We start from the raw sequence: 23,657 nt of genomic DNA, 5'->3' as shown, positions 1-23,657 counted from the left end.
AATGGATATTTGGGAGAGAAGGGAAAGTTCTTGCTCACAAAATGTCAAGTAATAAGGAATGATAAATTTAGAAAAATCACCAATGCATGCTAAAACTAATGATGGTTTGATACGGGATAGGATTTTGCAGTCTAAAAGAATCTTCCCACAATTTACTTATTAATTGTAAAACCACTTTAACCCAGTGACCAAAGTTCACATCACTAATGTTAAGACAAGTGGATATCACACGACTCACTGAAAAGGACACATCAACATCCCTGCCACAGCGGTAAAACCTGAATCTAGTCATGAAGAAACATCAGGCAAAGCCAAACTGAGAAACACTCTACAAAGTAACTGGCTTGTACTCTTCAAAAATGTCAAGAGCAAGAAAAAAAAGGCTGATGGACTGTTCCAGATTAACGAAACTCAACAACTAAATACAATGCATGATCCTGGACTGGATCCTGGCCTGGGGAAAATAGCTAGACGATATATTATTTTGACAGTTTATAAAATTTTAATATGAACTGTGGATTAAATAATACTCTTGTATCAAGGTTAATTTCCTGATTCTGATCATTGCACTGTGGTTATATACGATGTCTCCAACTTACTCTCAAATGGTTTAAAAAAATACTACAGATACACACACACAGAACAATAAAGTAAATAAGGAAAAATGTGAACAATTGGTGAACAATTGGGTAAAGGATACAAAGGAGTTCCTTGAATTATTTTCACAACTTTTCTGTAAGTATAGAATTATATCAAAATTAGAAGTTATGAAAAAATTTAACTCTTTTAAAAGTAAAATATAAAGGTAGTACATATTATCAGTATACATTATAAAAAAGGTTACTTTCCATTTTCAACTTAGTGGTGGATATATTTTACTGTTTGTAAATTATGTCTAAAAAAAAATCTAACTTAAAGTATACATACTTCTTAAGATGCATAGGTCAAAAAAAGTCATGATGCTTTATGACATTTGCAAGGATTTAGTAAAACTCATCAGTATCACTGAACTGAAGCTCTAGTTGACAATTATGTTTCTGATTAATGAACATAGGAATTATTATTTTTACTTTCTAACAAATATGGCTGATTCCGAATCAGATCAACTTATTCTGATCAATTTAAACGCAATGAAACTGACTCTTGTTGATTTCAACCAGTTCAGTGAGGTTTGTGTCAAATCAGGTTTAAACTGGATCAAACCGCTTTGAACAAACCTTCCCAGTCTAAACAGCTTTTCGCCCGGCATAGCAGAGCAGTTAGGAGTCTGGGTTTGGGAATCAGTAAAAACCCCTCCTGCATCACCTCTCCACTGCTTGTCCGTGGGTAAGTTAATTTATCCTTTCAAAATCTGTCTCCTCGTCCAGGAAATGAGGATGATATGCTTTTCTCATAGGATTGTTGTAAAAATTAAACATCATGATGTACGTAAGGCCTTAGAACAGTAACTGGCACAAGAGTATGTATCCAATAAATACTAACTATTCTTATATATTCATCTGACGTGATCCAAGTTCAGTTCTGCCTGCCTCACACTGGCTGGCCCAGGAATAAAGATGACTTGACGGCAGTTGATAATGACCTCCTTTTTTCTCGTCGTGGTCTCTTCCCTATTAAAGTCTCACTCCTGCCCACTCCTGAATTCCTCCTAGAATTCTTGACATCACCTTCCCCGACTCCCACCCTCTGACTCTGAACTCCTTACCCGAGGATGGCACAACTGAAGCCAATTACCCTGTGTGTGTATGCCCAGTCCTTGTTGTTTCCTACCGTGCCGGAGCCTCCCGACTTTCCCATGAGGCGGAGTTTCAGAAGGGGAGAAGCCACAGTGACTTGACTCATGTGTATCTTTTTTTTTTCTTTTAATTTATTTATTTTTAGAGCAAGGAGAAGCGAAAAAGATAGGGAGAGAAACAGAGATGTGACAGGAATCGAACCAGCCTTGCAGGACGACAGCCAACCAACTGAGCCACACCCTTCAGGGCCTACTTACATGTATCTTAATGGAGCAGAGTAAAAACAATGGACATTCTTACTTACTTGTGAAGATGCACAGAGTTTTCTAACAATGTTTAGGCTTTTTATTACCAGGAGCTCATTTGAGAAATTCCTTTCCCCTCTCAGATCTTGCTAATTTAGACCCTGAGAGCCAGCTGGAGCCCAGAGTATACCCTTTCTGTTCGGTAACGGTCCCCTACCTACCATTAAAACCACACACTCTATTGAGATTCAAACAGCAGTAACTTTTTAAATACTTGTGTTAGCACATGTATTTGACCCTCCGAGCCTATGAGGTAGGAATTACTTTTTCTCCCTCCACAGATGCAAGTGAAGTCTGGAGAGCTCAAGGAACCCCGCCCTCTCACCCCCGCGGTCACCTGACAAGTAAATGGTGGAACAGGAACTTGGACCCAGGCCGCTGACTCCAAGTCCTCTCTCCCTCATTCGCCGTCCTCTCTAACTCGTTGCCGACTCTCACTTGTTCCACACGGAGGCTGCTCAGTGAACCCGGGAACTTCTGCCCTGCTCCAGCCCAGGTCTGTTTACCCCAAAATCATCCTTTGGTGTCAGAGGGGAAGTGGTGCTTGCAGCGCTCTTTAAAAAGTGGTGATGGCTTCCAGATGAGCTTGTTATTCTAAATTTAACATTCCTTTTGGTACTTAGAATTTCCACTTTCTCCCTTCCACCCCTCGCATTTATGTAATTAGAAAGCATGCAACAGGAAGCCGCGTGTGTCTCAGCACCGTTCGGGAGGAAGGCTGTTCCAGCCCCGTGGGGTCCGTCCTTGTGGAAATACTTTGCAGAGTTTATTTGGACAGGTTCAAAAATAGTCCTGCAACAATACAATCAGATTGTACCACAACAAGTAAAATGTAATTATGGCTTGGTTACATTTTAAACAAATGTAAACAGTGAGGTTTGGAAAAACTAAAAGCAAAACGACAGGGGTTTTCTCCTCCGTGCCCAATCTCTGCATTTCCTGCGAGCAGGATTTCAAGACCACATCCTTGGACCTTTTGAAATGGTTGAGAGGGGATGCCACTCACTGAAGGGGACAGCTCAGCTGAGCGTGTTCTGAGGCCATTCCTCAGAACAAAGGGGTCCTTCTGCACAAGGCAAATGTGGCTTGATAAAGGCCCAGTGGGTGCTTGGAATGCCAAGTCATTCACCTAAATGAGTTCCAAATACATATTGTTCTGGCCCAAATTACAGTGTCAAGCTCCGACTGCATGTGTTTATGTATGTTGGCAGGGCAGGCCTCTTTGGGGGCGCCACAGTTTTATCCTAGTATCCTGTGCCCAGTTGGGTTCCCATCTCTCTCTCTCCCCAAACTCGAGGATTTCCTTGCATTCTGTTCCAGAAGGGAAGACAAGAAGCAAAGTCAAAGTTTCACAACCCTGCAAGGGAACAGGTCCCGGAAGACTTGAATTTCTAATGAAACTTTGAGTAGCACAGAATGTATGCCTTTGCCAATGAGCTGGAACTTTCTGAAGGTTGATTTGAGATGGGGGCAGGGACTGGGGACAAGATCGAGCATTGTGCTTTGGGCCAGTCTCTGCTAAGAGCTACAATACAGGAATACCAAGTACCCTGGAATTAAAGCAAACAGCCAGTGCTTCCTTTGGCTGGCCTTAGCCCAAAACTATTTCCTCGCAGTGCTCACCAGTTTCTCCAAACACATAAGCGGTATTTCAAAGACGCTGGGCAAAGGGATCCATCCAAATAAATGCCTAAAATCTAATAACGAATGAGACAAGGGAAGTCTCATTTCACAATCCATTTCCACTCCATGGTCTTCTAACATATCTACAGAATTAGTGGGCATATTGTCTTCTCTGTTGCTCTCTTTTTGGAAGGAGACCTGTCATTCTCTCTCTGGCTGAATAAAAATGGAAACATTGGGAGGAAATAATAACTTGTAAAGCAAATACGGAGAAGACAAGTGTAAGGGATGATACGGGATGCTGGGTTATTTTTCTTTTAATTACACAGATCGTCTCGACCATGGAATGAACGGGAAGTGAGAAACAGCACAATGGCTATAGCAAGCCATGGCCATGACCTACAGTCCTAGCTCAGGCCTGTCCCTGGGCTTTAACTGACCCAAAGAAACAAAGAAACCCAGAGAGTAGAGGAGCCTGGACAGCGTGCAGGGCAGAGGGCCACTGCTGCCTCTTCCTGTCCCGGGGTTGGCACAACTTTCTGGAAGAGGGACAGAGTGAAGGATGAGGGAGGAAAAAAAGAGGCAGTATTTCTACCCTGCATTAACTCATCACAACACTTGCAGTAACTGACTAGTTGAAGTTCTAGAACTGGGGTCAGGCACCGGCCACACCCTGGTGCTCAACCTCGTCCCTCTGCCCCCCTCTCCCTTGCCCTGCACACTTTGGCTGCCCTGGCCCACTCGCAGCTTCCCAACTACCGCAGCACTGTGCTGGGACTCCAGGCCCTCGCGTAAACTCCCTTCCTTTTCTTCGTCCGTCAGGAACGTGCAGGTCAACATCGAGCCTCAGTCCATGTTATTTCCTCCGCTGCCAGGACACCCTGAGAAGACTTAGTTGTTCCTTCCCCTTTGTTCTCATGGCACTTCGTCTATAACCCTCCTCTTCCTGTGTCGAGTGTGCATGCCTGTCTTCCCACCAGGCTCTAAGCTCCTTGAAGGCAGGTGCCTGGGTCTTGTCTTTTCATCCACTTATCTCTGCTTGGTAGATGCTCAATCAACATTTACAGGATAAAAGAACATGCGGATCAAGCTCTGCCCATCTTAATTTTATTATAAAGAGAGAAATAAGATATGAAAGACTGAGTGCTGGGGTTCTGCATATTTTCAGAAGAAATTGTTACAAGACTACTTTCGTGTTCAGCCTCCTCATTTCAAGTAAAACCAAAGGAATAATCTCACAGAAGGGCATAAGAAGCGGCCCCTTTGTCCTCAAATTTCAGCTGTCCCATGAAGACAAAAATCAAGCGCAAATGTCCCCTTCCAGCCAGGTGGGTAGGCCATGCACTCTCCCAAACCTCAGGACAAAGCCCCCAGAGCTGAAGCCCGGACTGTCGAGTTCCGTGAAGCTGCGGAAAACCGCGACATCACACGGCAAGCCATTGACGCAGCCAGGTTACCCCCTGCTGATACAGCCCGCTCTGTGACCTGGTGCAGCGGGCATGGGTGAAACGTGCCCCGCCAGGCCCAGGAGTGAGGATGACACACGGATCGTAAGGAGCCGCTGTAGCGAGGCAGGGCTCCTCGCGACCCTCGTCGTCTTCATCGGACGACAGAGGCAAACTCCAGCCCCTGATTTACGAGGCGGGAGCCATTGTGAAAACTACACATTAGGAATGCACAGCGGCTGTGGTTTCAGGAAGGTTCTCAGAGAGGCCGGGACCAGGCGGTCACAGCAGCCATCAGGCAGTCCAAGTACACTCTTTCTCATGCTCAGACACCAAAGGCGAAGAAATGCAGGCAATGCACTGGGCTGCCTATTTTTGTTTAATTTATTTCTTTTAAGACCACCTCCTTGCAATTTCCAGAGAGAAAATACAAAACAAGAAACAGACTTGGTTTCAAATACATAAACAGCGCGCTGGCGTTTAAAGCCTTGCTGAAAACATCGTCACAGAAGAGTGCGGCTCACTCCAGAGCACTTCAGTGTTCCTGAGGGAAGCGGGGCTGCTCTTTCCTCCCACTGGGTGTCCTCAGGCGGAAGTCAGTGCTCCTGCTCCTGTAAAGCAAGGACACGCGGTCAGAGTGGTCCAGGCGGCGTGTGACAGCCCTCTCTAACTTACTGCTGCAGGTCAGACCCAAGGGACCAATGGGCCCCAAACCCTACCCCCACCCCCACTCGCTTTAAAAACTCTCACAAAAGGACTGTGTACGTTTGTCCAAGTTCTGAAGAAAGGCTCCCCAAACTTTGAGGAAGGAGGATGGGAAAGGAGTGGAACAGGGCCAAAGAATCAGGACCTGAAAGTATATTCCTAAACCCAGCAAAGGGACAGATGACAGGTGAGTGGAAAAAAACACAGGTCTGGAATCAAACGGCCTACTAATGATGGGACCTTTGGCAAGTTTCTTAACCTCAGTAAGATTCAGATTTCTCACCTCTTCTGAATGAGGATCATAACATCTCTCACAAACCTACTGGGGCCCGGGAGGCCTAGAGGGAGAACACACAGCACCCGGGATGACCCACGGGGCATGGCAGGCTCTCAAGCAGCAATGGCCATAATAGGGCTACACTTAAAAAGCCCCAAGTTGGGATTCTGCTCCTCTTTTTAGAGAATGGAGCATGACAACATCGAGGCACAGACTCAAGTTCAGATAAAGTTACAAGGCCATTTTGGAGCAGTACACACAAGGCTGTAAAAAAATGTAACAATATTTTCCACAGTTAAGTCCCAGCCATTAAATATATAATATGCCTATAATCACCCCTGAGCCATTATCCATGGCAACTCAGTTTGGAACATTTCAAACAATTAAAAGACCTGCAGCTCCTCTCCCTGTGCCTTTCTGTTCTCCCCCGAATTCGGCTGTGGTGCCAGCGAAGCGAAGAGCTGGGGAGCAATGGAAACCGCCCATCCTCAGCTTCGTGCCACACAGCTGCGCCTCTTCTTGCGCTGTCCCCCTGATTACCTCACCCTGGCCCTGGCACAGAAATGGTTCATTAATGTGGGAGGCGGCGAAAGGCCTGCCACCGTCTAACTGGCCAACTCTCGCTGCTCCCACTCCCTCTCCAAACACGCACAGGAGAGTCGGCAGGCAGCTGACATTCTGAGCAGGTTCTGAGAGAGAGGCCACTGAGTGGTGGTGGGGTACTGTCATTTGAGATTTGGTGACAGCTTCTGATCGGAATTGGGACGCTCATTTGTACATTTTCTGCTCTGTTTGTTATTGCCATGAAACAATGAACAAGTCAATTACCGTTTCTTGGTTGGCCTCAACCATAACAATGAACACATCTATTTATATATAATACCTCACCTCTTAAAACCATGTTCACATTTAACTCTCACAACAACCCAGTAGGTAGCAATTATTTCCTCATTTGATAGCTAGAAAGGGGAATCTCAGAACCGAACACCTCAAGACCGCGCAGGAAGCAAGAGATGGACCAGGACCCCCAGCCAGGTCTCCCGGCGTCGGCGCTCTTGCCGCCGGCCTCCTGAGGCTGCCCAGATCACAGTGACTCTCGCTCAAGGGCACCCCAGAAAGGAGAGGATTCTACACATCCAGGAAACGTGAAGTTCTTCACTGAAGTCTGTATTGCTATAAAGGTTATGCCTTAGTAAGTCTGAGGCCATTAACACATCTAACAGGATATACCATTTACTTCATTCATTCATTTTATAATCGAGCGCCTACTTTGTTCCAGGCCCCGGCAAAACAAAAATAAATTCACCCCTGTGTCCTTCAGTACCCAGCTTCCCAGGATCCTTTTACTTAAACCCCACGGTAACCAGTCATTTAAAGTAAGGCAAAGAGGTACAGTGCTACACACGAGGTCTTCAGGAAATGTGCTACCTTCTTCCCTCTTGAGACAAGTACTATAATTTTTCATCTTGTCTGCATCCTAAAAATCCATCTGTAGACAAGGACTTCGGCAGAATTATGTGGGACATATAGTCAAAAACCTGCCCTCTTCTATTAAAAGCAAAATAATGGCTGAATCCCAGAGGTCTTTACATTTAGCTTGAGTATATGTGAGATGTTTACAGGGCATTCTGAGATCTTGAACAAAGTGCCACTTACAGATATTTAACACAAATCTGCTACACCACTTTCAGGCAGGTCTGTCAACTCCAGTCAGCTACCATGTGAGCCTAGATCTGCATGTACGCATGCGTCTCAGGGCACAGGGCAGGGGCGGGGCTTTAGGCACCGGAACAGTGCCAGAATTCCTCAAGGACAAAGCCGTTAGGATATCAGTGGTGCCAGATGACACGCACAGTTTATTCATTATATATACTCTAAAAGAATTCTTCGAGCACTCAGGAGAAAACTCTTTTTCTTTGGAAAGAAAGAGAAATATCAATTCGGTACCTACTTTGACATATTTTCCGTGTAGAAGATACGGAGACTGGAAATCATGCTGACAGTTGGAGTAGGCCATCCCCAATCCCATGCCAGAACCGAAGGCCAGCGGCCACATTCTTCCTGGAGGGCAGAAACAGGGCACCATGACGAGAAGATACAGCTTTTCCTCTGGCTCAAATACATTTGCTTAGGGTTCAATAAATATTCAACATTCATCATACGGATGACTATACTATGCAGGGTTTTGTTAACGTTTCATCAACAGTCAAAAAAAGGAAGAGGGAGGCTATTAATAAACTCATTAATTTACCACATATTTATTAGGTACTTACGCTGCCAGGTCTGAGGTATTAATAACAGTACAAATGAATGGTATATAATGGTATAATACGAAAACAATAGACATAGTTGAAACTTTTAACAACTTATCAGTTCTAATCATTTGCACATTTTAACTAATTTTTTAGCAGAAATAATACCACCTTCCATTAAGGTACTTGAATTTTAAAAAGACCTTGGAATTTCACCAATATTTCCATATTTTGATTACAGTTAGTGGTGAGGTTTACTTAAGCCAATACTGTAAATGATTATTTCGTATCAGCACGATGTGTATTTATGACTCTCTGTTATGTATTCCCACCAGTCCTTCACGGACAGAGGGCAACAGCCCAACTTCAGTTCTTCCAAGAATGAAAGGGCTATCGCCTGCCCTCTGCTGAGAATTTTTGGTCAAAAAGCATGTGTGTTTCTGGTCCACTTGTTTTTATCACTAGCAGTGCTCTCATTTTCAAGTTCCTTTGCAAAAAAATTATAATTAATTAGAAATATTTGAGCACATCTACATTTGGCCAAATGACTCACTGACATAAAGCGCAGGCTTTTTAAATGATATCATATTTAAGATATGCCCAGGGGAATGCTGGAGATGCTCAGCCCATTTTGACCTCTTCTGAGTCCACATTCTCTGTCTAGCTACTGGAACCCATAGATGGCTGGGTTGGAGCCGTGTAGACGTGCCTTCCAGAAGTGTCCCTGCTATGTGTACGTACGCTAGGACATCGTGTTGAAAAGGTAGGAAGAGTCACACTTACTTTTAAAGAAGGTAAGTGAGAAAACAAGTCCTAATCCAAAACCAGTACCTGCAGAGAGGAAGGAACAACATGTCACATCTCATAATAGAAACTTGACAAAAATAAAGTGAACATTTCATCAATGTGAATATCTATAAAAGATTTTTCTTTGCATAATTTGGTAGAGTTGATTTTCTCACTTTTAACATTCTTTCTTGTTGTCAGAGGCTTTTTAGATGCCTTGGGTCCCCTGCCCACATTAGGGGATGAAAACTTTATTCCCCATTGTGTCTGGGCAAGTCTTAGGGGTGAGAGAAAAAGCCAAGTGACGGTCCCTGAGGAGACGCTCTTGGCACTGCCCGGGAATCGCCCCGGCGCCTGGTGCTCCCTCCCCTGCCCCCGCCAAACACCGGAGCCCGGTGCCGCCTGGAAGCTCCTCTCCTCATTTCAGCACTTGGAGTGGTGGCTGCTTTTTGAGGAAGATCCTAAAGGTTGTCACAAGTCAGAGTGTCCAAATGTGGAGATTAATCCCCTCCCCTCATTTTACTCATTTTTAACCACGACTATCTTTCAAAAAAACAAAAACAAAAACATACACAAACCTATCTTAATGGTCTGGTAGAAAAAAAATTGTAAATACCTAATTTTAAATTAAACTTCACAGGCACGTGAGCTTGAATAAAAAGGACCAAATCCTTATTTTTCACCAGTACCCCTCCAACACTGGTCATTCTAGTGCTGCTGTCATAATTTTGCTAAGTCACCTGTACAACTATTTTCTTAATAGTTTTCTTTAAAAAAAAAAAATCAATGTATGTATTTAATTAAATAACTTTAGCCTCAGCTTAAGTAATATTGGTGTAATCATAGATTTGAGTGCTAGCTATATTTCTTTTCATAAGGTGTGTTAAAATGAATGTATAAGCATTAAAATAAAAATATTTGTCTGTAATACTACTTTAGGGGAAAAAATAATCAGCTCACATACTGTAGCGATACATGTCCCAAACTTTGAGATAAACCTATTTTCCCATTATCAAAAAAATTTAAACATGCCAAGGAAGAACACCGAAACCTCATCGTTTCTTCAGATCTGACGGCTGTTTCCGCGCCTCTCAGAGCGCGCTGACTCTCTGCTGTCTGTCCCGCAGTCCGAAGGAGACCCTGACTGCTGTCTTTAAATCAAGCGCCACAAAAAAAGCCTCAGCTCCTACTTGCCTGAATGGTTCTCAAATTTGTGCCACTGAAATTCAGAAGAGCTGCTTCTCCATCTGACCATGACTCCTGCAGTGTGAACATTCCACATACTCCTCAGTCAACCACCCTGACCTTTTCTGACCCAAACACAGAGAACAGCAAGCAAGCTAATTCCTAACTTTTTTGATCTAGCTATGCAACGATGCAGCTGATGTTAGCCTGAAGAAAGCATGCTAGTACCCGGAATGATTTCTCGTAATTCTCCCCTACCGTGTATATATGGCCATGATATATGTTTCTTCCCTATGGCTGTATCCTACATAAACATGAATTTTAATTAAAAATTATGACTTTGTCCTGTCCCAGAGACCTTGCGTTAGGTACTGATTTGCCAACTTTAACGGGCAATATTTGAAAATCACTCATGTCATCCCAATTCCCATATAACTTAATAGAATGGTAGAAAACTAGTCAGTTTATAGACCATAATAATTAACCTACTCAAGACTGACATAATGAGAAGGAAAAGGAATGAACATTTCAGTATTTCCCGTGAGTCCCCAACATTCTCTTCCTTTCCAAAAGTTATCTGTTAAAGCAAACAACAACCTGATATGGTATTATCCCGCATTTTTTCAGATGCAGAAAATAATGTGCTCAAGGACACAGCTTAGTTAGCAGTAGAGCAAGGAACTGGGCCCAAGTCTGCCAGACCCCAAAGCCACTACACCCACTACACGTCCTGACACTGGATTCCCTTAAAAGTTCAGCACCCGAACAATCACTATCTCCCAAGGGAAAGTGGAATATCAAGATTTCTACTGCCAGTGCTCTAAGATACAGCCAAAAAGGAATTGTGCTTCCCATGCAAGAGCCCCAAACGCTAGGCAACCAGGGTAGGAACAAGTCTACACAAGGCCAAAAGGGCTTGTTCAGATTCATTCCCAGACTAATCCGACTGCACATGTCACAGACAGACGTCTACCTGGTAGGCATGAGTCAAGACCTTCAGAGAAATGGGAGCTATCGCGATTGATACTCCTTGGCAAGAATCTGCTGTTGCTTGGTTTATAAAATGGCACAGCGCTCGATTTCGGAACGGCTTGCCTCACCCCCTTGCAGCTGGAAGATGAGTAAGACAGTAAATTGGTACTAGAAAATGAGGTAAAGGATTTGGACTGGCTTACAGATTTCAAACCAGGCAATGGGATGGGGAGGTAGGCCAGTAAAAACATAATGGCTTACAATCAGAGCTTTCGGTCTTCTCCATCTGGAAGGCAATTTTTGGCAAACAAATCAAAAGCCCCAAAGGAAAATATTTCAGCATTTTTCTTGTCCCTCTGACTCCATGCCTGTCTCTCCTATTTTTCCCCCGAGGAAAGAAAGCTCTCTGACGCTCAACTTTTCCTAGCAGTAGACCAAGAGCAATGATGCTAAGCCCACTGCTTGAGTATCGCTCAAGCACAAGGACGAGAAACGCTTCCACATCAATCAAGAGAGAGCAGAAAAATCTTTCATCTCTAGCCTTTATTTCAATTCGGGTATATGCCCAGCCACCTAGTTTTGCTCCTAGAAAAGGCAGTTATCTGCAAGTATACATGAGATCAAAATCACAGTCCAGACCGACTGAAGACAGCACGAGCTCTATGATCGTAGTTAAACTGGGCTGCTGCATCTTCACTCCTCACAAGTGACCCCCACTCCATTTCCATATTTTTAAGACACAAAATAACAAGACTGTCCTCTTCAGGAAAAAAAAAGAAAGAAAATGTTTTTTTAAATGCCAGTGTTTTACTTAAAGCCAACTATCTCAGTTACTGAAGGGATGAACAATGGTGGAACCGCTGATGAGTTTCACAGGTTCAAGTTCTCACATGCTCGATTTTCTTTTAAAAGGCAGCATGTTGCTTCAAAGAAAGTCCCACCTGATCAGGGGACACCAGCTCTGCAGCTGTTCCCACTAAAGATTGGCACCTCTACGCCAGGTTTAAGCTTCATTAACAATAAAACATGAAAGGTTTGTCTTACAATAAAAACAAACCAACATGGAAAAGAGAAGAGTTTTCTCTGCCGCTGGCCACTTTTTTCTGTTGTTGCATGACAAGCTCCCTTAGAGGAAAAAAGCCAAAGGAAAAAGTACAAAGCATTTTTCACCTTCCCTGGAAGCAAATATTTAACTATGAACACAGTTTATATAACTTTGCCTCCCCCGACTCAGGCCTGTTCTTTTGGTCCATGCTGTCTGGAACGACAAATAACCCTAAAGTAAAGAAATGCTGATTGTAGGTACACATCTTCCTCCGGCAAAGCCCAGTTACAGGGTGGGGGCAGGGGGCAGGGGGACAGGAGGCAAAGCAAAAAAACCCTAAAACCCCACAACAGAGGAGCCTTATGGAATTGACATTAGGCAAGAAGCCCATGCTCTGAAACCATTTCTTTTGGAGAGGAAAAAGAATTGGCACAAATTCTTTCAAAAAGAAATTACTCCAAATCAATCTAACCCTGCACTTTAATGCATGCTTAGTGCCCAAAAGGACATCATAAAACTGGCTAGCAGATAAACACACATTTTTAGGAAGGAGCAACTCCCTAACAGTTCATCTGATACTATTTTAATAAGAAAACAACAGAGAACTCACTCCCACTAACCACATAGAGAACATTGTCCTATCTTATGCACAAGTGGATTCTATAACAAATTTAAAAGAGTAACAACGAACAGCAGTATGCCAGTGTACACCTTAAGCCACATTTTGTGTAAAAAAGAGGAAGAAAGCTATTACTGTGACATATGGACAATTTCCAGTTAGTCAGTGCAACTTCATTTAGAAAAAATCTCTGGTCTCACCAGGCCACATGTCATAAAGCTTTTACTTCACTGCAAATAATTAGGCACCAAACATAATCAGCAAGAGCTAACAAGCGGCCGCATAACGTGACCGCGGTCCCGGGGCAGAAATGCACTTCCAGTGTCAGCCCCTTGGCTGAACATGCCGGAGGCCCACAGCTCCTGTGGCATAGGTTCTGTGTACGTGGCAACTGCCGATGGGCTTTCAGTTAAGGAGGAATGACTCTTGTTTGGAGAGGCGCAGGAAAAAACCAAATCCTCAGAAATTCTATTGGAAAACATCTCTAAAATTTCAGAGGGGGAAAGTTCACAGACACACCTCATTGGTCTATTTAATATATGTTATTTATATGATAATTAAGGTCGCACTCCAGCTCACTTGTAACCCTTCAAACCAAGCTCCTAAATTATACGCCTAATGTACAGTAATCAATGCTAAATTTGATCTGCACCTAAATATTAAAATTGCAAAGCAACTCCATTTTAATTTGTACAATAACTTATATCAAGATGTATGAGCAGAAACTTGACCAGAATTGGCAGTTTATAAATATGAGAGCTACAGGAATTAGGAGCAAGTTTTTAAGATCCTTAGAAGCCATGTGCCAAACAACTTTATTCTGAAAGGTCTGAAAGAAAAAGAAAAGATACAGCTCCCAGAAAGTGAGGGATCTGCTCTCCTGCTGAGGGGGGCGGCGGCAGCACGGCTGCCGCAGGGAGACCGGCCCCGTTCAAACCGCTGCCGACTCCGGTGCTGGCTCCCGGGCCCCAGGCCGAGGACGGCACCGCCCGACCCGCCGCCAGGAGCTCGTCTTCAGAGCGGAGGCAATCGTACAGGGTGGCTGTATGTGTCGGGTACCTAGCAGCGTCCGACGGAATTCAGTAGGTAGTAGTAAGTTCTGCCACAGCTCTAATAAAGCTCAAACGACGTCAAAAGTGTACTAAAATAGTTAATCTATTAAAATACACTGAGGGTGAGCCACAGCTGAAAATCCGAAACTTTCCCCCCTTTCTTGGCATAGTTGATTATATTTCAATGGCATGAGCAGTCGTTTCTAGGAATATATCAGGTTTTGATACATATGTATATACATTTTATATAGGGAACTCCTTCAGACTCACTGTTGAAGTAGAACATTCTGCTTTAAAGTATAATAAAGACTTTCTTAGAGCTGTCTTTGTGTTTTTTTAAAAGATTTTATTTATTTTTAGAGAGGGGGGAGGGAGGGAGAAAGAGAGGGAGAGAAACATGAATGTGTGGTTGCCTCTTGTGCACCCCCTACTGGGGCCTACAACCCAGGCATGTGTCCTGACTGGGAATCGAACCCGCAGCCCTTTTGTTTGCAGGCCGGGGCTTGATCCACTGAGCCACACCGACCAGAGCTCTCTTGTGTTTAATAAAGCTATATTTATGCTTTATACATGGATTACTATCAAATTGATCTATTTATAATGGGCATGTTTTCCTGTTCAATCACGTTTCTATCGAAGCTATTATAATCATCAGATGCATTTGTTATGACAGAACAAACAAGAATGTGCTTTTATAGAAAAGTACCCTAGGGACTGAGTTTAGTGAGAATTACATTTCCAAGAAACATTTCAGATTATGAAAGATGCTCAGGGCCCAATTTATGAGGGAAGAAAGGTTTTCAGTCAGTTCCAAACTGTGTTACTTAATCCTTTGAGGCAAAGACAGATTGTCCCAGGTGTCCAAGTGTAAATGCCAAGCCATGTGAATTAACACAGAAAGTGTGCCAGACCAAAGACCCGGGGATGGCAAATCCGATCTGCGTTAATCAGCTTCTCAAAAGTCAACGCTGCCGCAGGGTATAGAGGAAACGGACTAGGCAGGTGGCTACTTAACAAGACCACAGCCACCCTGTGGCTATCCAGGCTAGACGGAGGCTGGAACATCTGCAGGGGCCAACCTCGACAGCCCGCGTTCTGACCAGAACGCACAGACCGGGCAGCTGAAAGGAGTGAGGATAGGGAGGGCAACCGTGGGAGCCACTGCTGCCGAGCTCTGCTTCAACAAGAGCCACGCGCACAAAAGGGTCCTTTTTAATTGAGGACATACAGCACATGATCCAACTTTCAGAAGCCTGATGGCCATGCAACGTTGCAAGAATGCACAAAAGAAGAAACATGGTTGTACACCAAAAAACTGTAAAATTAAGTTTCAATAGACAATAAAAGGCACAATGCATTACATTTATTTGAAGGGAGGTGCTTTGGAGGTGCTGGCATTTATAGTGCCGAGCACTGTATCATGTTGTTATATACATTATTTCATTTGACCCACAGAACCACCTTTTAGGTGCATTGTGATCCTGCCTTACAGGAGAGTAAACAACGGGGAGGGGTTAAGTGACTCACCCAAGCACACACATCTATAAAAGTAGAATTCCCACCCAGGCTGTCTGCCTCCAGAGTCATGGCTCTTTCCTACACACAGGTATAAACCTCACAGAGGTCTGCACCAGCAGGTCTATTGTTACACATGACAACAGAGTGTTTTTCTCAATTGTAGCACTAGGTGTGGGTAATTTATGACTATGTTACTACTCTTCAGTCCCTTAAGAAAACAACAGAAACCACAGATATTTGACTTAATCAGGAATGGTAACCAAAACCTGGAAATTACTTAGAATCAATGAGAAAGTCAACAAATCAAGTCAGGAAAGATCTCCCTGTGCACTGACCGGAGACAAAATGAATCCAAATGGGCTGAGGGCTGATAAATGACTCCAAGCTGCTTGAAAGGGTGTTTTGCTGCAGTCCCTTCCCTCCCAACACCTCCAATATCTCTAGCGTCTCTCATCAATATCAGTAACTGGATTCTCATCCTTGTGAAAGCAAACGTAAGAATCAGGAATCTATTACACCCTATGTGCACCGTCATTACAGTTACCATGCTGTCGCCTATTCCCGCTTCGAATGAAAAATTAAACAGAGAAACAAGTACCAACACTTTCTTTTCCTTATACATTTACAGTCATACCTCAGTACTTGTCAGACTCAGAACTCATCAAACCCTGCACTCATCGCATTCTGACAAGGAAAAAGTTTCAGCACTCGGTGCTTGCTCGGGACTCTTTGCGCTCGCTGGAACCTGTATGAGTCACAACACCATCCCGCAAAAGAAAATGCTTCATTGTTTGGTACTCATCAGTGTCAGCACTTATCATGAGTTATGGAACGAATTAACGACAGGTATCAAGGTACCACTGTTTTAGCATTTATTACGTAGAAGGCACTGAGGATAGATTTCTTTACTCTTGGAGCACACCACTCGAGTACAAAGTATTTATTCTTTGAAAGGTGGGAAGTGGTACACAGTGGTTATACTTCAGCTATAACGTTACACGGGCTTGGGAATGAGACAGGCTAAAACGTGATTGAGAATATTGGTTAGGTTACTTAAGTAGTTGTGTGTCAGCCCTTGGTAAATTCTTTACCTTCTCCAGGCGTCAGTTTCTTTGTGTGGAAAGTAAGAACACTTTCCCTGACTGGGGGCAGTGAGGATTAGAGAGCGCAGAGCGTGCGGACAGCTTGGAAGAACGGCGCCTTGCACAGGGTCACCGTCCTTGATTTCTCGGACAAAAAGCCTTTCAAGAACAAATCGAAACTTTAAATATGCACTGAGCACTGAAGGGCAAGGGTGCTGGGGCTACCAAAGGTCAGAGATAAGTGAGACACAGTCTCTTCCTTGGGGAGCTTGTGATCAAGAAAGGGTAACAAGTCAGGTGTTCGTAAGAGTGAACACAAGCAGGTCCTCGGTGCCCGGAGGGAGGAGAAAGGAACAGTGTTCTGCCGGCAGGTTTCTTTGTTTTTTGTTTTTAAACCCTTCAAGAAAGAGGTGGTATTTGCATTGTCTTAAAGGACAGACTTTTTTTTTTTAAAGATTTTATATATTCATTTTTAGAGAGAGAGGAAGGGAGAGAGGAAGGGAGGGAAAAAGAGAGGGAGAGATACATCGACTGGTTGCCCCTCGCACACCCCCAGCTGGAAACCTGGCCCTGCAACACAGGCATGTGCCCTGTCCAGGAATCAAACGAGCGACCGAACCGGCAACCTTTTGGTTGGCAGGCCAGCACTCCATCCACGGAGCCACACCAGCCAGGGCACGGAGAGACTTTTCACAGCCAGAGTTTGGGGGTATGGGCATGCATTTCCGCCCGATGGCAGAAAAGCAGGTCTTGTGCAGGGAAATGGGGTTGGAGGTGGGAGGCGGGGAGGCGGGGAGGACGGCGGGGAGGATGGCAGGCCAGCGAAAGCGGGAGGCCATCCAGGGAAGCCGGAGATAAGGCTGGAAAGGGCTGGGGCTCATTCTGAAGGCACCGGAATCAGGGCCAAGGAGTCTGCACAGCACTTAATTCAGCAGGCAGCGGGCTTCCCCGAAGAGTTTCTTAAAAGGCTAACACGACTGAGGCTATGCTTTCGGAAGACTCATCTGACTAAGGTGTGTAGGATTACTTGGAAAGCAGGAGACATTTTGCTGGCAGAACTTGCAGGACTTAACAACTGATTAAGTGTGCGTGCGTGGACCTGGGGTTTTAGATGGTGCCGTGGGGAAGGCTGCAGAGAAAATGCTGAGGACTTCTACCTGGATAACTATAAAAACATTGGTGTTATTTGTAAGTCATTAAATAAGCTTTAATACCAAATTCCCTTAATAAATCTAAAATATAACTTGATTTATAAAATTGCAACATGTACTTCTTTTCAGGAACACCATACAATAGTAAGCAAAGAGCATTCACTAAGCACTTTTGCTTCAGGATTAAATCACCTCATTTTGATCCTCACAATAAACTTCTTTTATTGGCCCCATTTTATAGACAAAGAAACTGACACACAGAAAGGGTAACTTGCCTCAGGTCACACACCTGGGATGTGCACCCAGGCAGTCTGACCCCAGAGGCCCAGTCCTCGGTTGCCACGCTACATTACTTCCAGGGTAGCCTCCTCACAGACATACGAATTATCATCAGACGATTATAATAATTAATTTTGACTTACCAAAAGAAATTTGGTACCTTCCAAAATTCATCCCGGCCAATGCTGTGTGTAGGTATTTCCTTAATCATACACACTGAGTACCTACTGTGTGCCAGGCATGCTAGGCCCTGAGGAACAATAAGCTCCTGCACTCAGTCCACTGTCTAGGGTTGGAGTACAGGGTACAAGGACAGAAGCAGGCCGCACTGGGAGCGACCAGAGAACCCGAGCCATCCTGGAGGGCTAGAGGAGGGGCAGAGACAGTGGCAAGAGAAATGAACTAGAGGGAGCACAGATTATCCTTTCTGCCCATTCAACTGAAAAATGTGACCTTACATTCTTTGGTCCCTCCTCAACAGCTGTCCCTCTACCTTTCCTGTATTCCATGCTAGGCAGAAATGAGAGTCGGTGTTTGAGTTGAGGAACGCTGCATCAGGAATTAGGAACTTCTGAGTAGCGGTGATGACACTTAATGATGCTTCTGAAATAACAGATCCTTAGGTAAAGATATGTGTAGTCATGGACACAGAAAAATAGAGATAGGGAAGGGGGATCAAATATTTTAAAAAGATACCAAGGGGTTTGCATTTAAGGTATGTTAGTGCAAGCAGGGAATATCTCAAATCGGCACTGTAGAGGTGTTGGACGGACTTGCCTGAATTTTGGGGCTTCCTGTGAACAAGCAGCTTTTTCTTTATTACTCAAATTTAGTTCTAACAACGCCCAGATGACTTTGTATTACAGTCACATTCTACAGTGGCATTTCTTAAAGGCATCACTATTCTACAAAGCCCCAGAAGTAGCACCAAATCGCTGAACTTGCATACTTTAAGAAACCAAAAACTTAGTTTTATAAACTCAGGGAAGAAAAAAAATCTTCTAAGATACAAGTTATGAACTGAAATAAAATGGATTTCAAGTTGCACTGAAAGAGGAGAAAAATAAGTTGTAATTTGTCAATGATCACAGTCAATCTTTTCTGGGAATACATAAGAGTAATAGCATTTATTCTGATATCAAGATAAAATATGACTGAAGCAGCTATATACTGTACTTTTGCTTCCAATCAAAGTGGGATATTTATGAGCTTACGAGTTCAAGGTTTGTCACATATAGGCCTATGCTGAAATGGTAAAAAAAAATAAAATAAAAATAAACATTCCTACAACTAATGGATTTCGATTTAGTCAGCTGAAATGATGCCAAGAAACTAGCGGCTTTCTTAGGATTGCCTTCCTAGTAAAAAGTGAGTTATGTTGCTTTAAATCAATTGCTTCAGTTAATCATTTAACTTCTATCAAACAGGAATTCTGAGTGGTTTATATGTGCAGGTTCTGACAAACAATCAGAAAAATTTGTTCTAACTTGTAAACATTTGTCAAAGTTAAGTAAGTCTACAAATCCATCAACAATTATGTGAGAGTGTTACATTAATTATAAGTTATCCCATGCATCCTATGCAGGTTTAGGTTGGATAAAGAAAACTGATGTAAAAGCACAGGATTTCAATTCCTCCCATATACATGGTTAACTGTTAATCAAATAGCTTTAAAACTCTACTAGAAGATACATCATGGAAGAAACCTGAAGAGTCTACGTAACCTTAACAAGCCCCTCGGCCACACTGTGACCTGCCCGGGCACCTGCCCTCTCCCCAGGACAGGCCTTGTGCCACTTTTCCACTCAACTCCCTGTCATCCATTAATATTCACCCTTCTTCTCATATCCCATATTTTTTCTAAGTTGTACTTAAGTTTATCTTGTATTTCTTATTCCTGCCATGCTAAAGACCATTTCAGATTCACTCTCTCCATTTATTATTTTAAAAAATGACAAGTTAAATTGCTGTTAACAGTTACCAATTCCAACAGACTTTCGCTTTATAAGTAACACAGTTCTCTCTCTCTCTCTCTCTCTCTCTCTCTCTCTCTCTCTCTCACACACACACACACACACACACACACAAGCATTCTTTTGGGTTTTTTTTAAAAACAACAACAACGTAGCTTAAAATTATGAGCTACGTTTTTTAAAAAGTCACTCTAATTATTGTTTGTTCCGTATTCTTCTCTCCATTTCCATCCTGTTTTCAGTTGCTGAAAGAGTACGTACACACCGTACGAATCCACGACCCTGTGCTATGTGAGCATCCGTCTGAAAGGGCTGTGGCTGGGGAGTCACAGAGATTACAAGTTTGGGGACGTTTCAAAACAGAAAGAAAGCCTCTCTTCCAGAGAAGTCGTCTGTGGAAGCCCAGTACCTTCAACAGATAAAAACTAAGCTCCTCCTTGAGGAACTCAGGTGGCATTCAGGCCCCGCCTCCTGAACCTCATGCTGTGCCAGAGGAGACCCACGAAGTCTAGGACTCCAGAGAGCCTATTTTGAAAACTGATAATAAATGAACTCCCCTGCTTATTTTAAGTTATACAATTCCAAACAGACATCTCAGTTAGGGATGGCCTCTAGCTGAAACAGAAACCAGCTCCATTCAGTAGAAGGGGTATCTTAAACCAAGCTCCAGACTAGTCACAGGTCGGCGGTGGAGGAATGGGGAGGGTGTACTGTGTGCCTAGTGGGTGGGACCCCAATGGTGGGGTAAATCCAGGAGGAGAAGAATTATTCGCTGGGAACAGAAGACCAACAAAACAGCAGTCTCACGGACAAATCTGGCCAATGTTCGGAAGAGAGAGAAACAGGTTCCAAACAAATCACCCCATCTGAGTGCACCTAGGAAAAGGTCTCGCCTGCCCAGGTATCAATTTTCTAATCTGTGAAATGAGCGGGTTGAAATAACTTGGTTGTTACCAGCTCCCCCCTCCACCCAAAGAATAAAATTATTTTTCCAAATAAAATACATAATATACAGAAAACGGATAAATAAAACAGATCACAGTGGAGCTGCTCTGTTGGGGGAAGGGGAGGAGAGTGGGCTGGAAGCCGGACTAGAAATCACTGGCTCAGCCTCCCCTCACTTTCCTCTCCGTACCTACTCCTACCCAAGGGCGACCCCTAGGATACTTTGGAAGACATTTAAAACCAATGGACCAAATGAATCCCTAAGGTTTCTTCTGGCTCTAATAATATATCATTCTGTAAGTCTATGAATTCATGGAGGTTATTAAAATGGGGCCATCCAAGGAAAACAGCAATGGGACATCACATCCACCAAGAGCAAATAAATTCTTTTAACCTGTCAACCAATGAGAAGCTTCATTAATAGAGACCAATGTAATTTCAAAGTTGGATTTTCACTTTAAACTACTACCCTGTTCAATAACAAAACTAGACTTAACATATTTGTTTAAAGAGTAATCACAGTCTTCAACTATTGGAACCAAATGAATTCAGTAAATCATTTTAGGAAAGAAACTGTTCTCATTTGATTTGCTTACATTATAAGAACAGCAAAGTTAATGATCCTCCCCACCAAGCGTCATTATTATTCCCAAAGGATACTTTGGATTAAGTTTATCAGTCCATTTATATAAATAGCATCATATATCATGCTTGATGTTCTACAATTTGCTCTTCTCACTTTATAATTTTCAAGGACAGCTTTCTGTGACAGTACATCTTTTCAAAACTTTTTATTGAAATATACATACAGAAAGCTGCACAATTAAGTATATCACTCAATGATTTCTCAAACTAAACACAGCCACATCACCAGCAATCAGCACAAGAAACAGGAGACAACCAACATCCCCAGAAGCCCGCCTGTGCTCCCTTTGTCAAAACTCTCCATCCAAAGATAATCACACCATCATCCAAAGATTACCATAGTGACTTCTAATAGCTTAGAGTAGTTTTGCCTGATTTTAAATTTATAGAAATGGAATCACACAGTGAGTACTTTGACCCAACACTGTTGTGAATGGTTTTATGTATCAATAGTTCATTCATTGTCACTGCTGTATAGTACTCCATTACATTAATATACAGCAATTTACTTACCCATTCTATTGATGGGCATTTGGGTAGTTTCTAGTTGACCCTATTAAAAAGAGTCTTCTATCAACATTCTAGTATTTCATGTGGTGAAACAGATGTATGCCTGTCTCTTGGGTATATACCTAGGCATGGAACTGCTGTGTCTAGGGTGTACATACAGTTAGCTTTAGCAGACACCCCCAATTTTCCAAAGCGGTTACACTGATTCACACTTCCCCAAGCTGAATCTGAGGGTTCCAGTTGCTTACATCTTCACTGACACTGAGTATTTTTCATCATTTTCACATTTTACCCTTTTGGCTTTAAATAACTGTTTGAGGTATAATATATGTACAATGAAATGCACCCTCTTAAATTGTACAGTTCAATGAGTTAGACTGTTGTATATACATGTGAAACCAGCACCACAACCAAGAAACAGAACACAGCCAGCACCCCCAAAAGTTTCCCTGTGCCCTGCAGTCCATCCTTCCCGTCACCCTTCACCCCAGGAAACCACTTATCTATTGCACTTCGTCATCACAGATGGGTCTGCATTTTCTAGAATTGTATGCGTAAATGGAATCATGAAGTAGATGGAGGCGTACACTGTTCACTGTGCCTCGCTTTACTGAGCTCCCCAGGCTTGTGCTTTTGACCAACTGAAGGGAAGACCGCCCCCTCCGCCAGCAAAGAGTTTATGATCCACATTGCTGCGGTGGCCTAGAGCTGAACGCACAGCTCCAAGCTCTGCCTGCACTCTTTTTTTGTTTGTTTGTGTGGTACTGAAACCTGGGAGACACAATATATACCCTTTTGTGTCTAGCTTCTTTCACCCAGCCTAATGATTTTGAAATGTATACATGTTGTTGAATGCATCAGCCATTTGTTCCTTTCTATTACTAAACATTCTAGTCTATGGATAGTCCATATTTTGTTTATCCACTTATCTGTAAGGGATATCTGGGTTCTTCCCAGTTTGGGGGCATCATGAAGAAAGCTGTTATGAACACCTATGTGCCAGACTCTTTGTGGACATGCTTTCATTTCTCTTGGGCTAATACCTAGGAGGAGAATGACTAGATGATATACTTAACTTTATAAAAACTACCTAACAGTTTCACAAAGTGGTAGTACCATATTACGTTCCCATCAACAGCATACGAGATTCCTATTGCTCCACGTCCTAATGAACCTTAGCGTTGTCTGTCTTTTCAATTTTAACTATTTTAATGGGTGTGTAGTGGTATCTCATTACAATTTTAATTCTTTTGTAAAAAATGTTTTCAACCATTTTACCTATTTTCTTCAATAAGCTGTCTTATGATTAATTTTAAGATTTCCTAATGTATTCTGGAAAGAAGTCCTTTAACAGATATATGTATTGCAAATGTTTTCTCCCATTCTGTGGCTTGCCTGTTTTTTGTTTGTTTGTTTGTTTGTTTTTCCCTTGTAATAAGGACTTTTAGGATCTACTCTCTTAGCAACTTTCAAATTAACCAAACAGTGTTAACTGCAGTCATCACGTGGACATTATGGCTCCGGTACTCATGCACTTTAGAGCCAGAAGTCT

The 23,657-nt window shown here is 43.1% G+C and overlaps 1 protein-coding gene across 1 annotated transcript in view; it reads right to left on the bottom strand.

Annotated features, from left to right (window-relative positions):
- Positions 1-5,475: 5,475 nt before the first annotated feature.
- The window catches only part of MICOS10 (mitochondrial contact site and cristae organizing system subunit 10), a 31,203-nt gene continuing 13,021 nt past the window's right edge, over positions 5,476-23,657 (bottom strand). Inside the window, exons 2-4 of the mRNA XM_054571654.1 lie at positions 9,127-9,174; positions 8,043-8,152; positions 5,476-5,720 (exon numbers count right to left, since the gene is read on the bottom strand). Of these exons, the coding sequence (XP_054427629.1) occupies positions 5,706-5,720; positions 8,043-8,152; positions 9,127-9,174 (173 nt within the window). The 3' untranslated portion in view covers positions 5,476-5,705. The remainder of the gene's footprint in view (positions 5,721-8,042; positions 8,153-9,126; positions 9,175-23,657) is intronic.

The sequence above is a fragment of the Pteronotus mesoamericanus genome, unplaced genomic scaffold (assembly GCF_021234165.1).
Source record: "Pteronotus mesoamericanus isolate MK-2021 breed Mesoamerican mustached bat unplaced genomic scaffold, CSHL_Meso_final contig_221, whole genome shotgun sequence".
Taxonomy (NCBI): Eukaryota; Metazoa; Chordata; class Mammalia; order Chiroptera; family Mormoopidae; genus Pteronotus; species Pteronotus mesoamericanus.
This window is presented reverse-complemented; position numbering and strand designations above follow the sequence as displayed.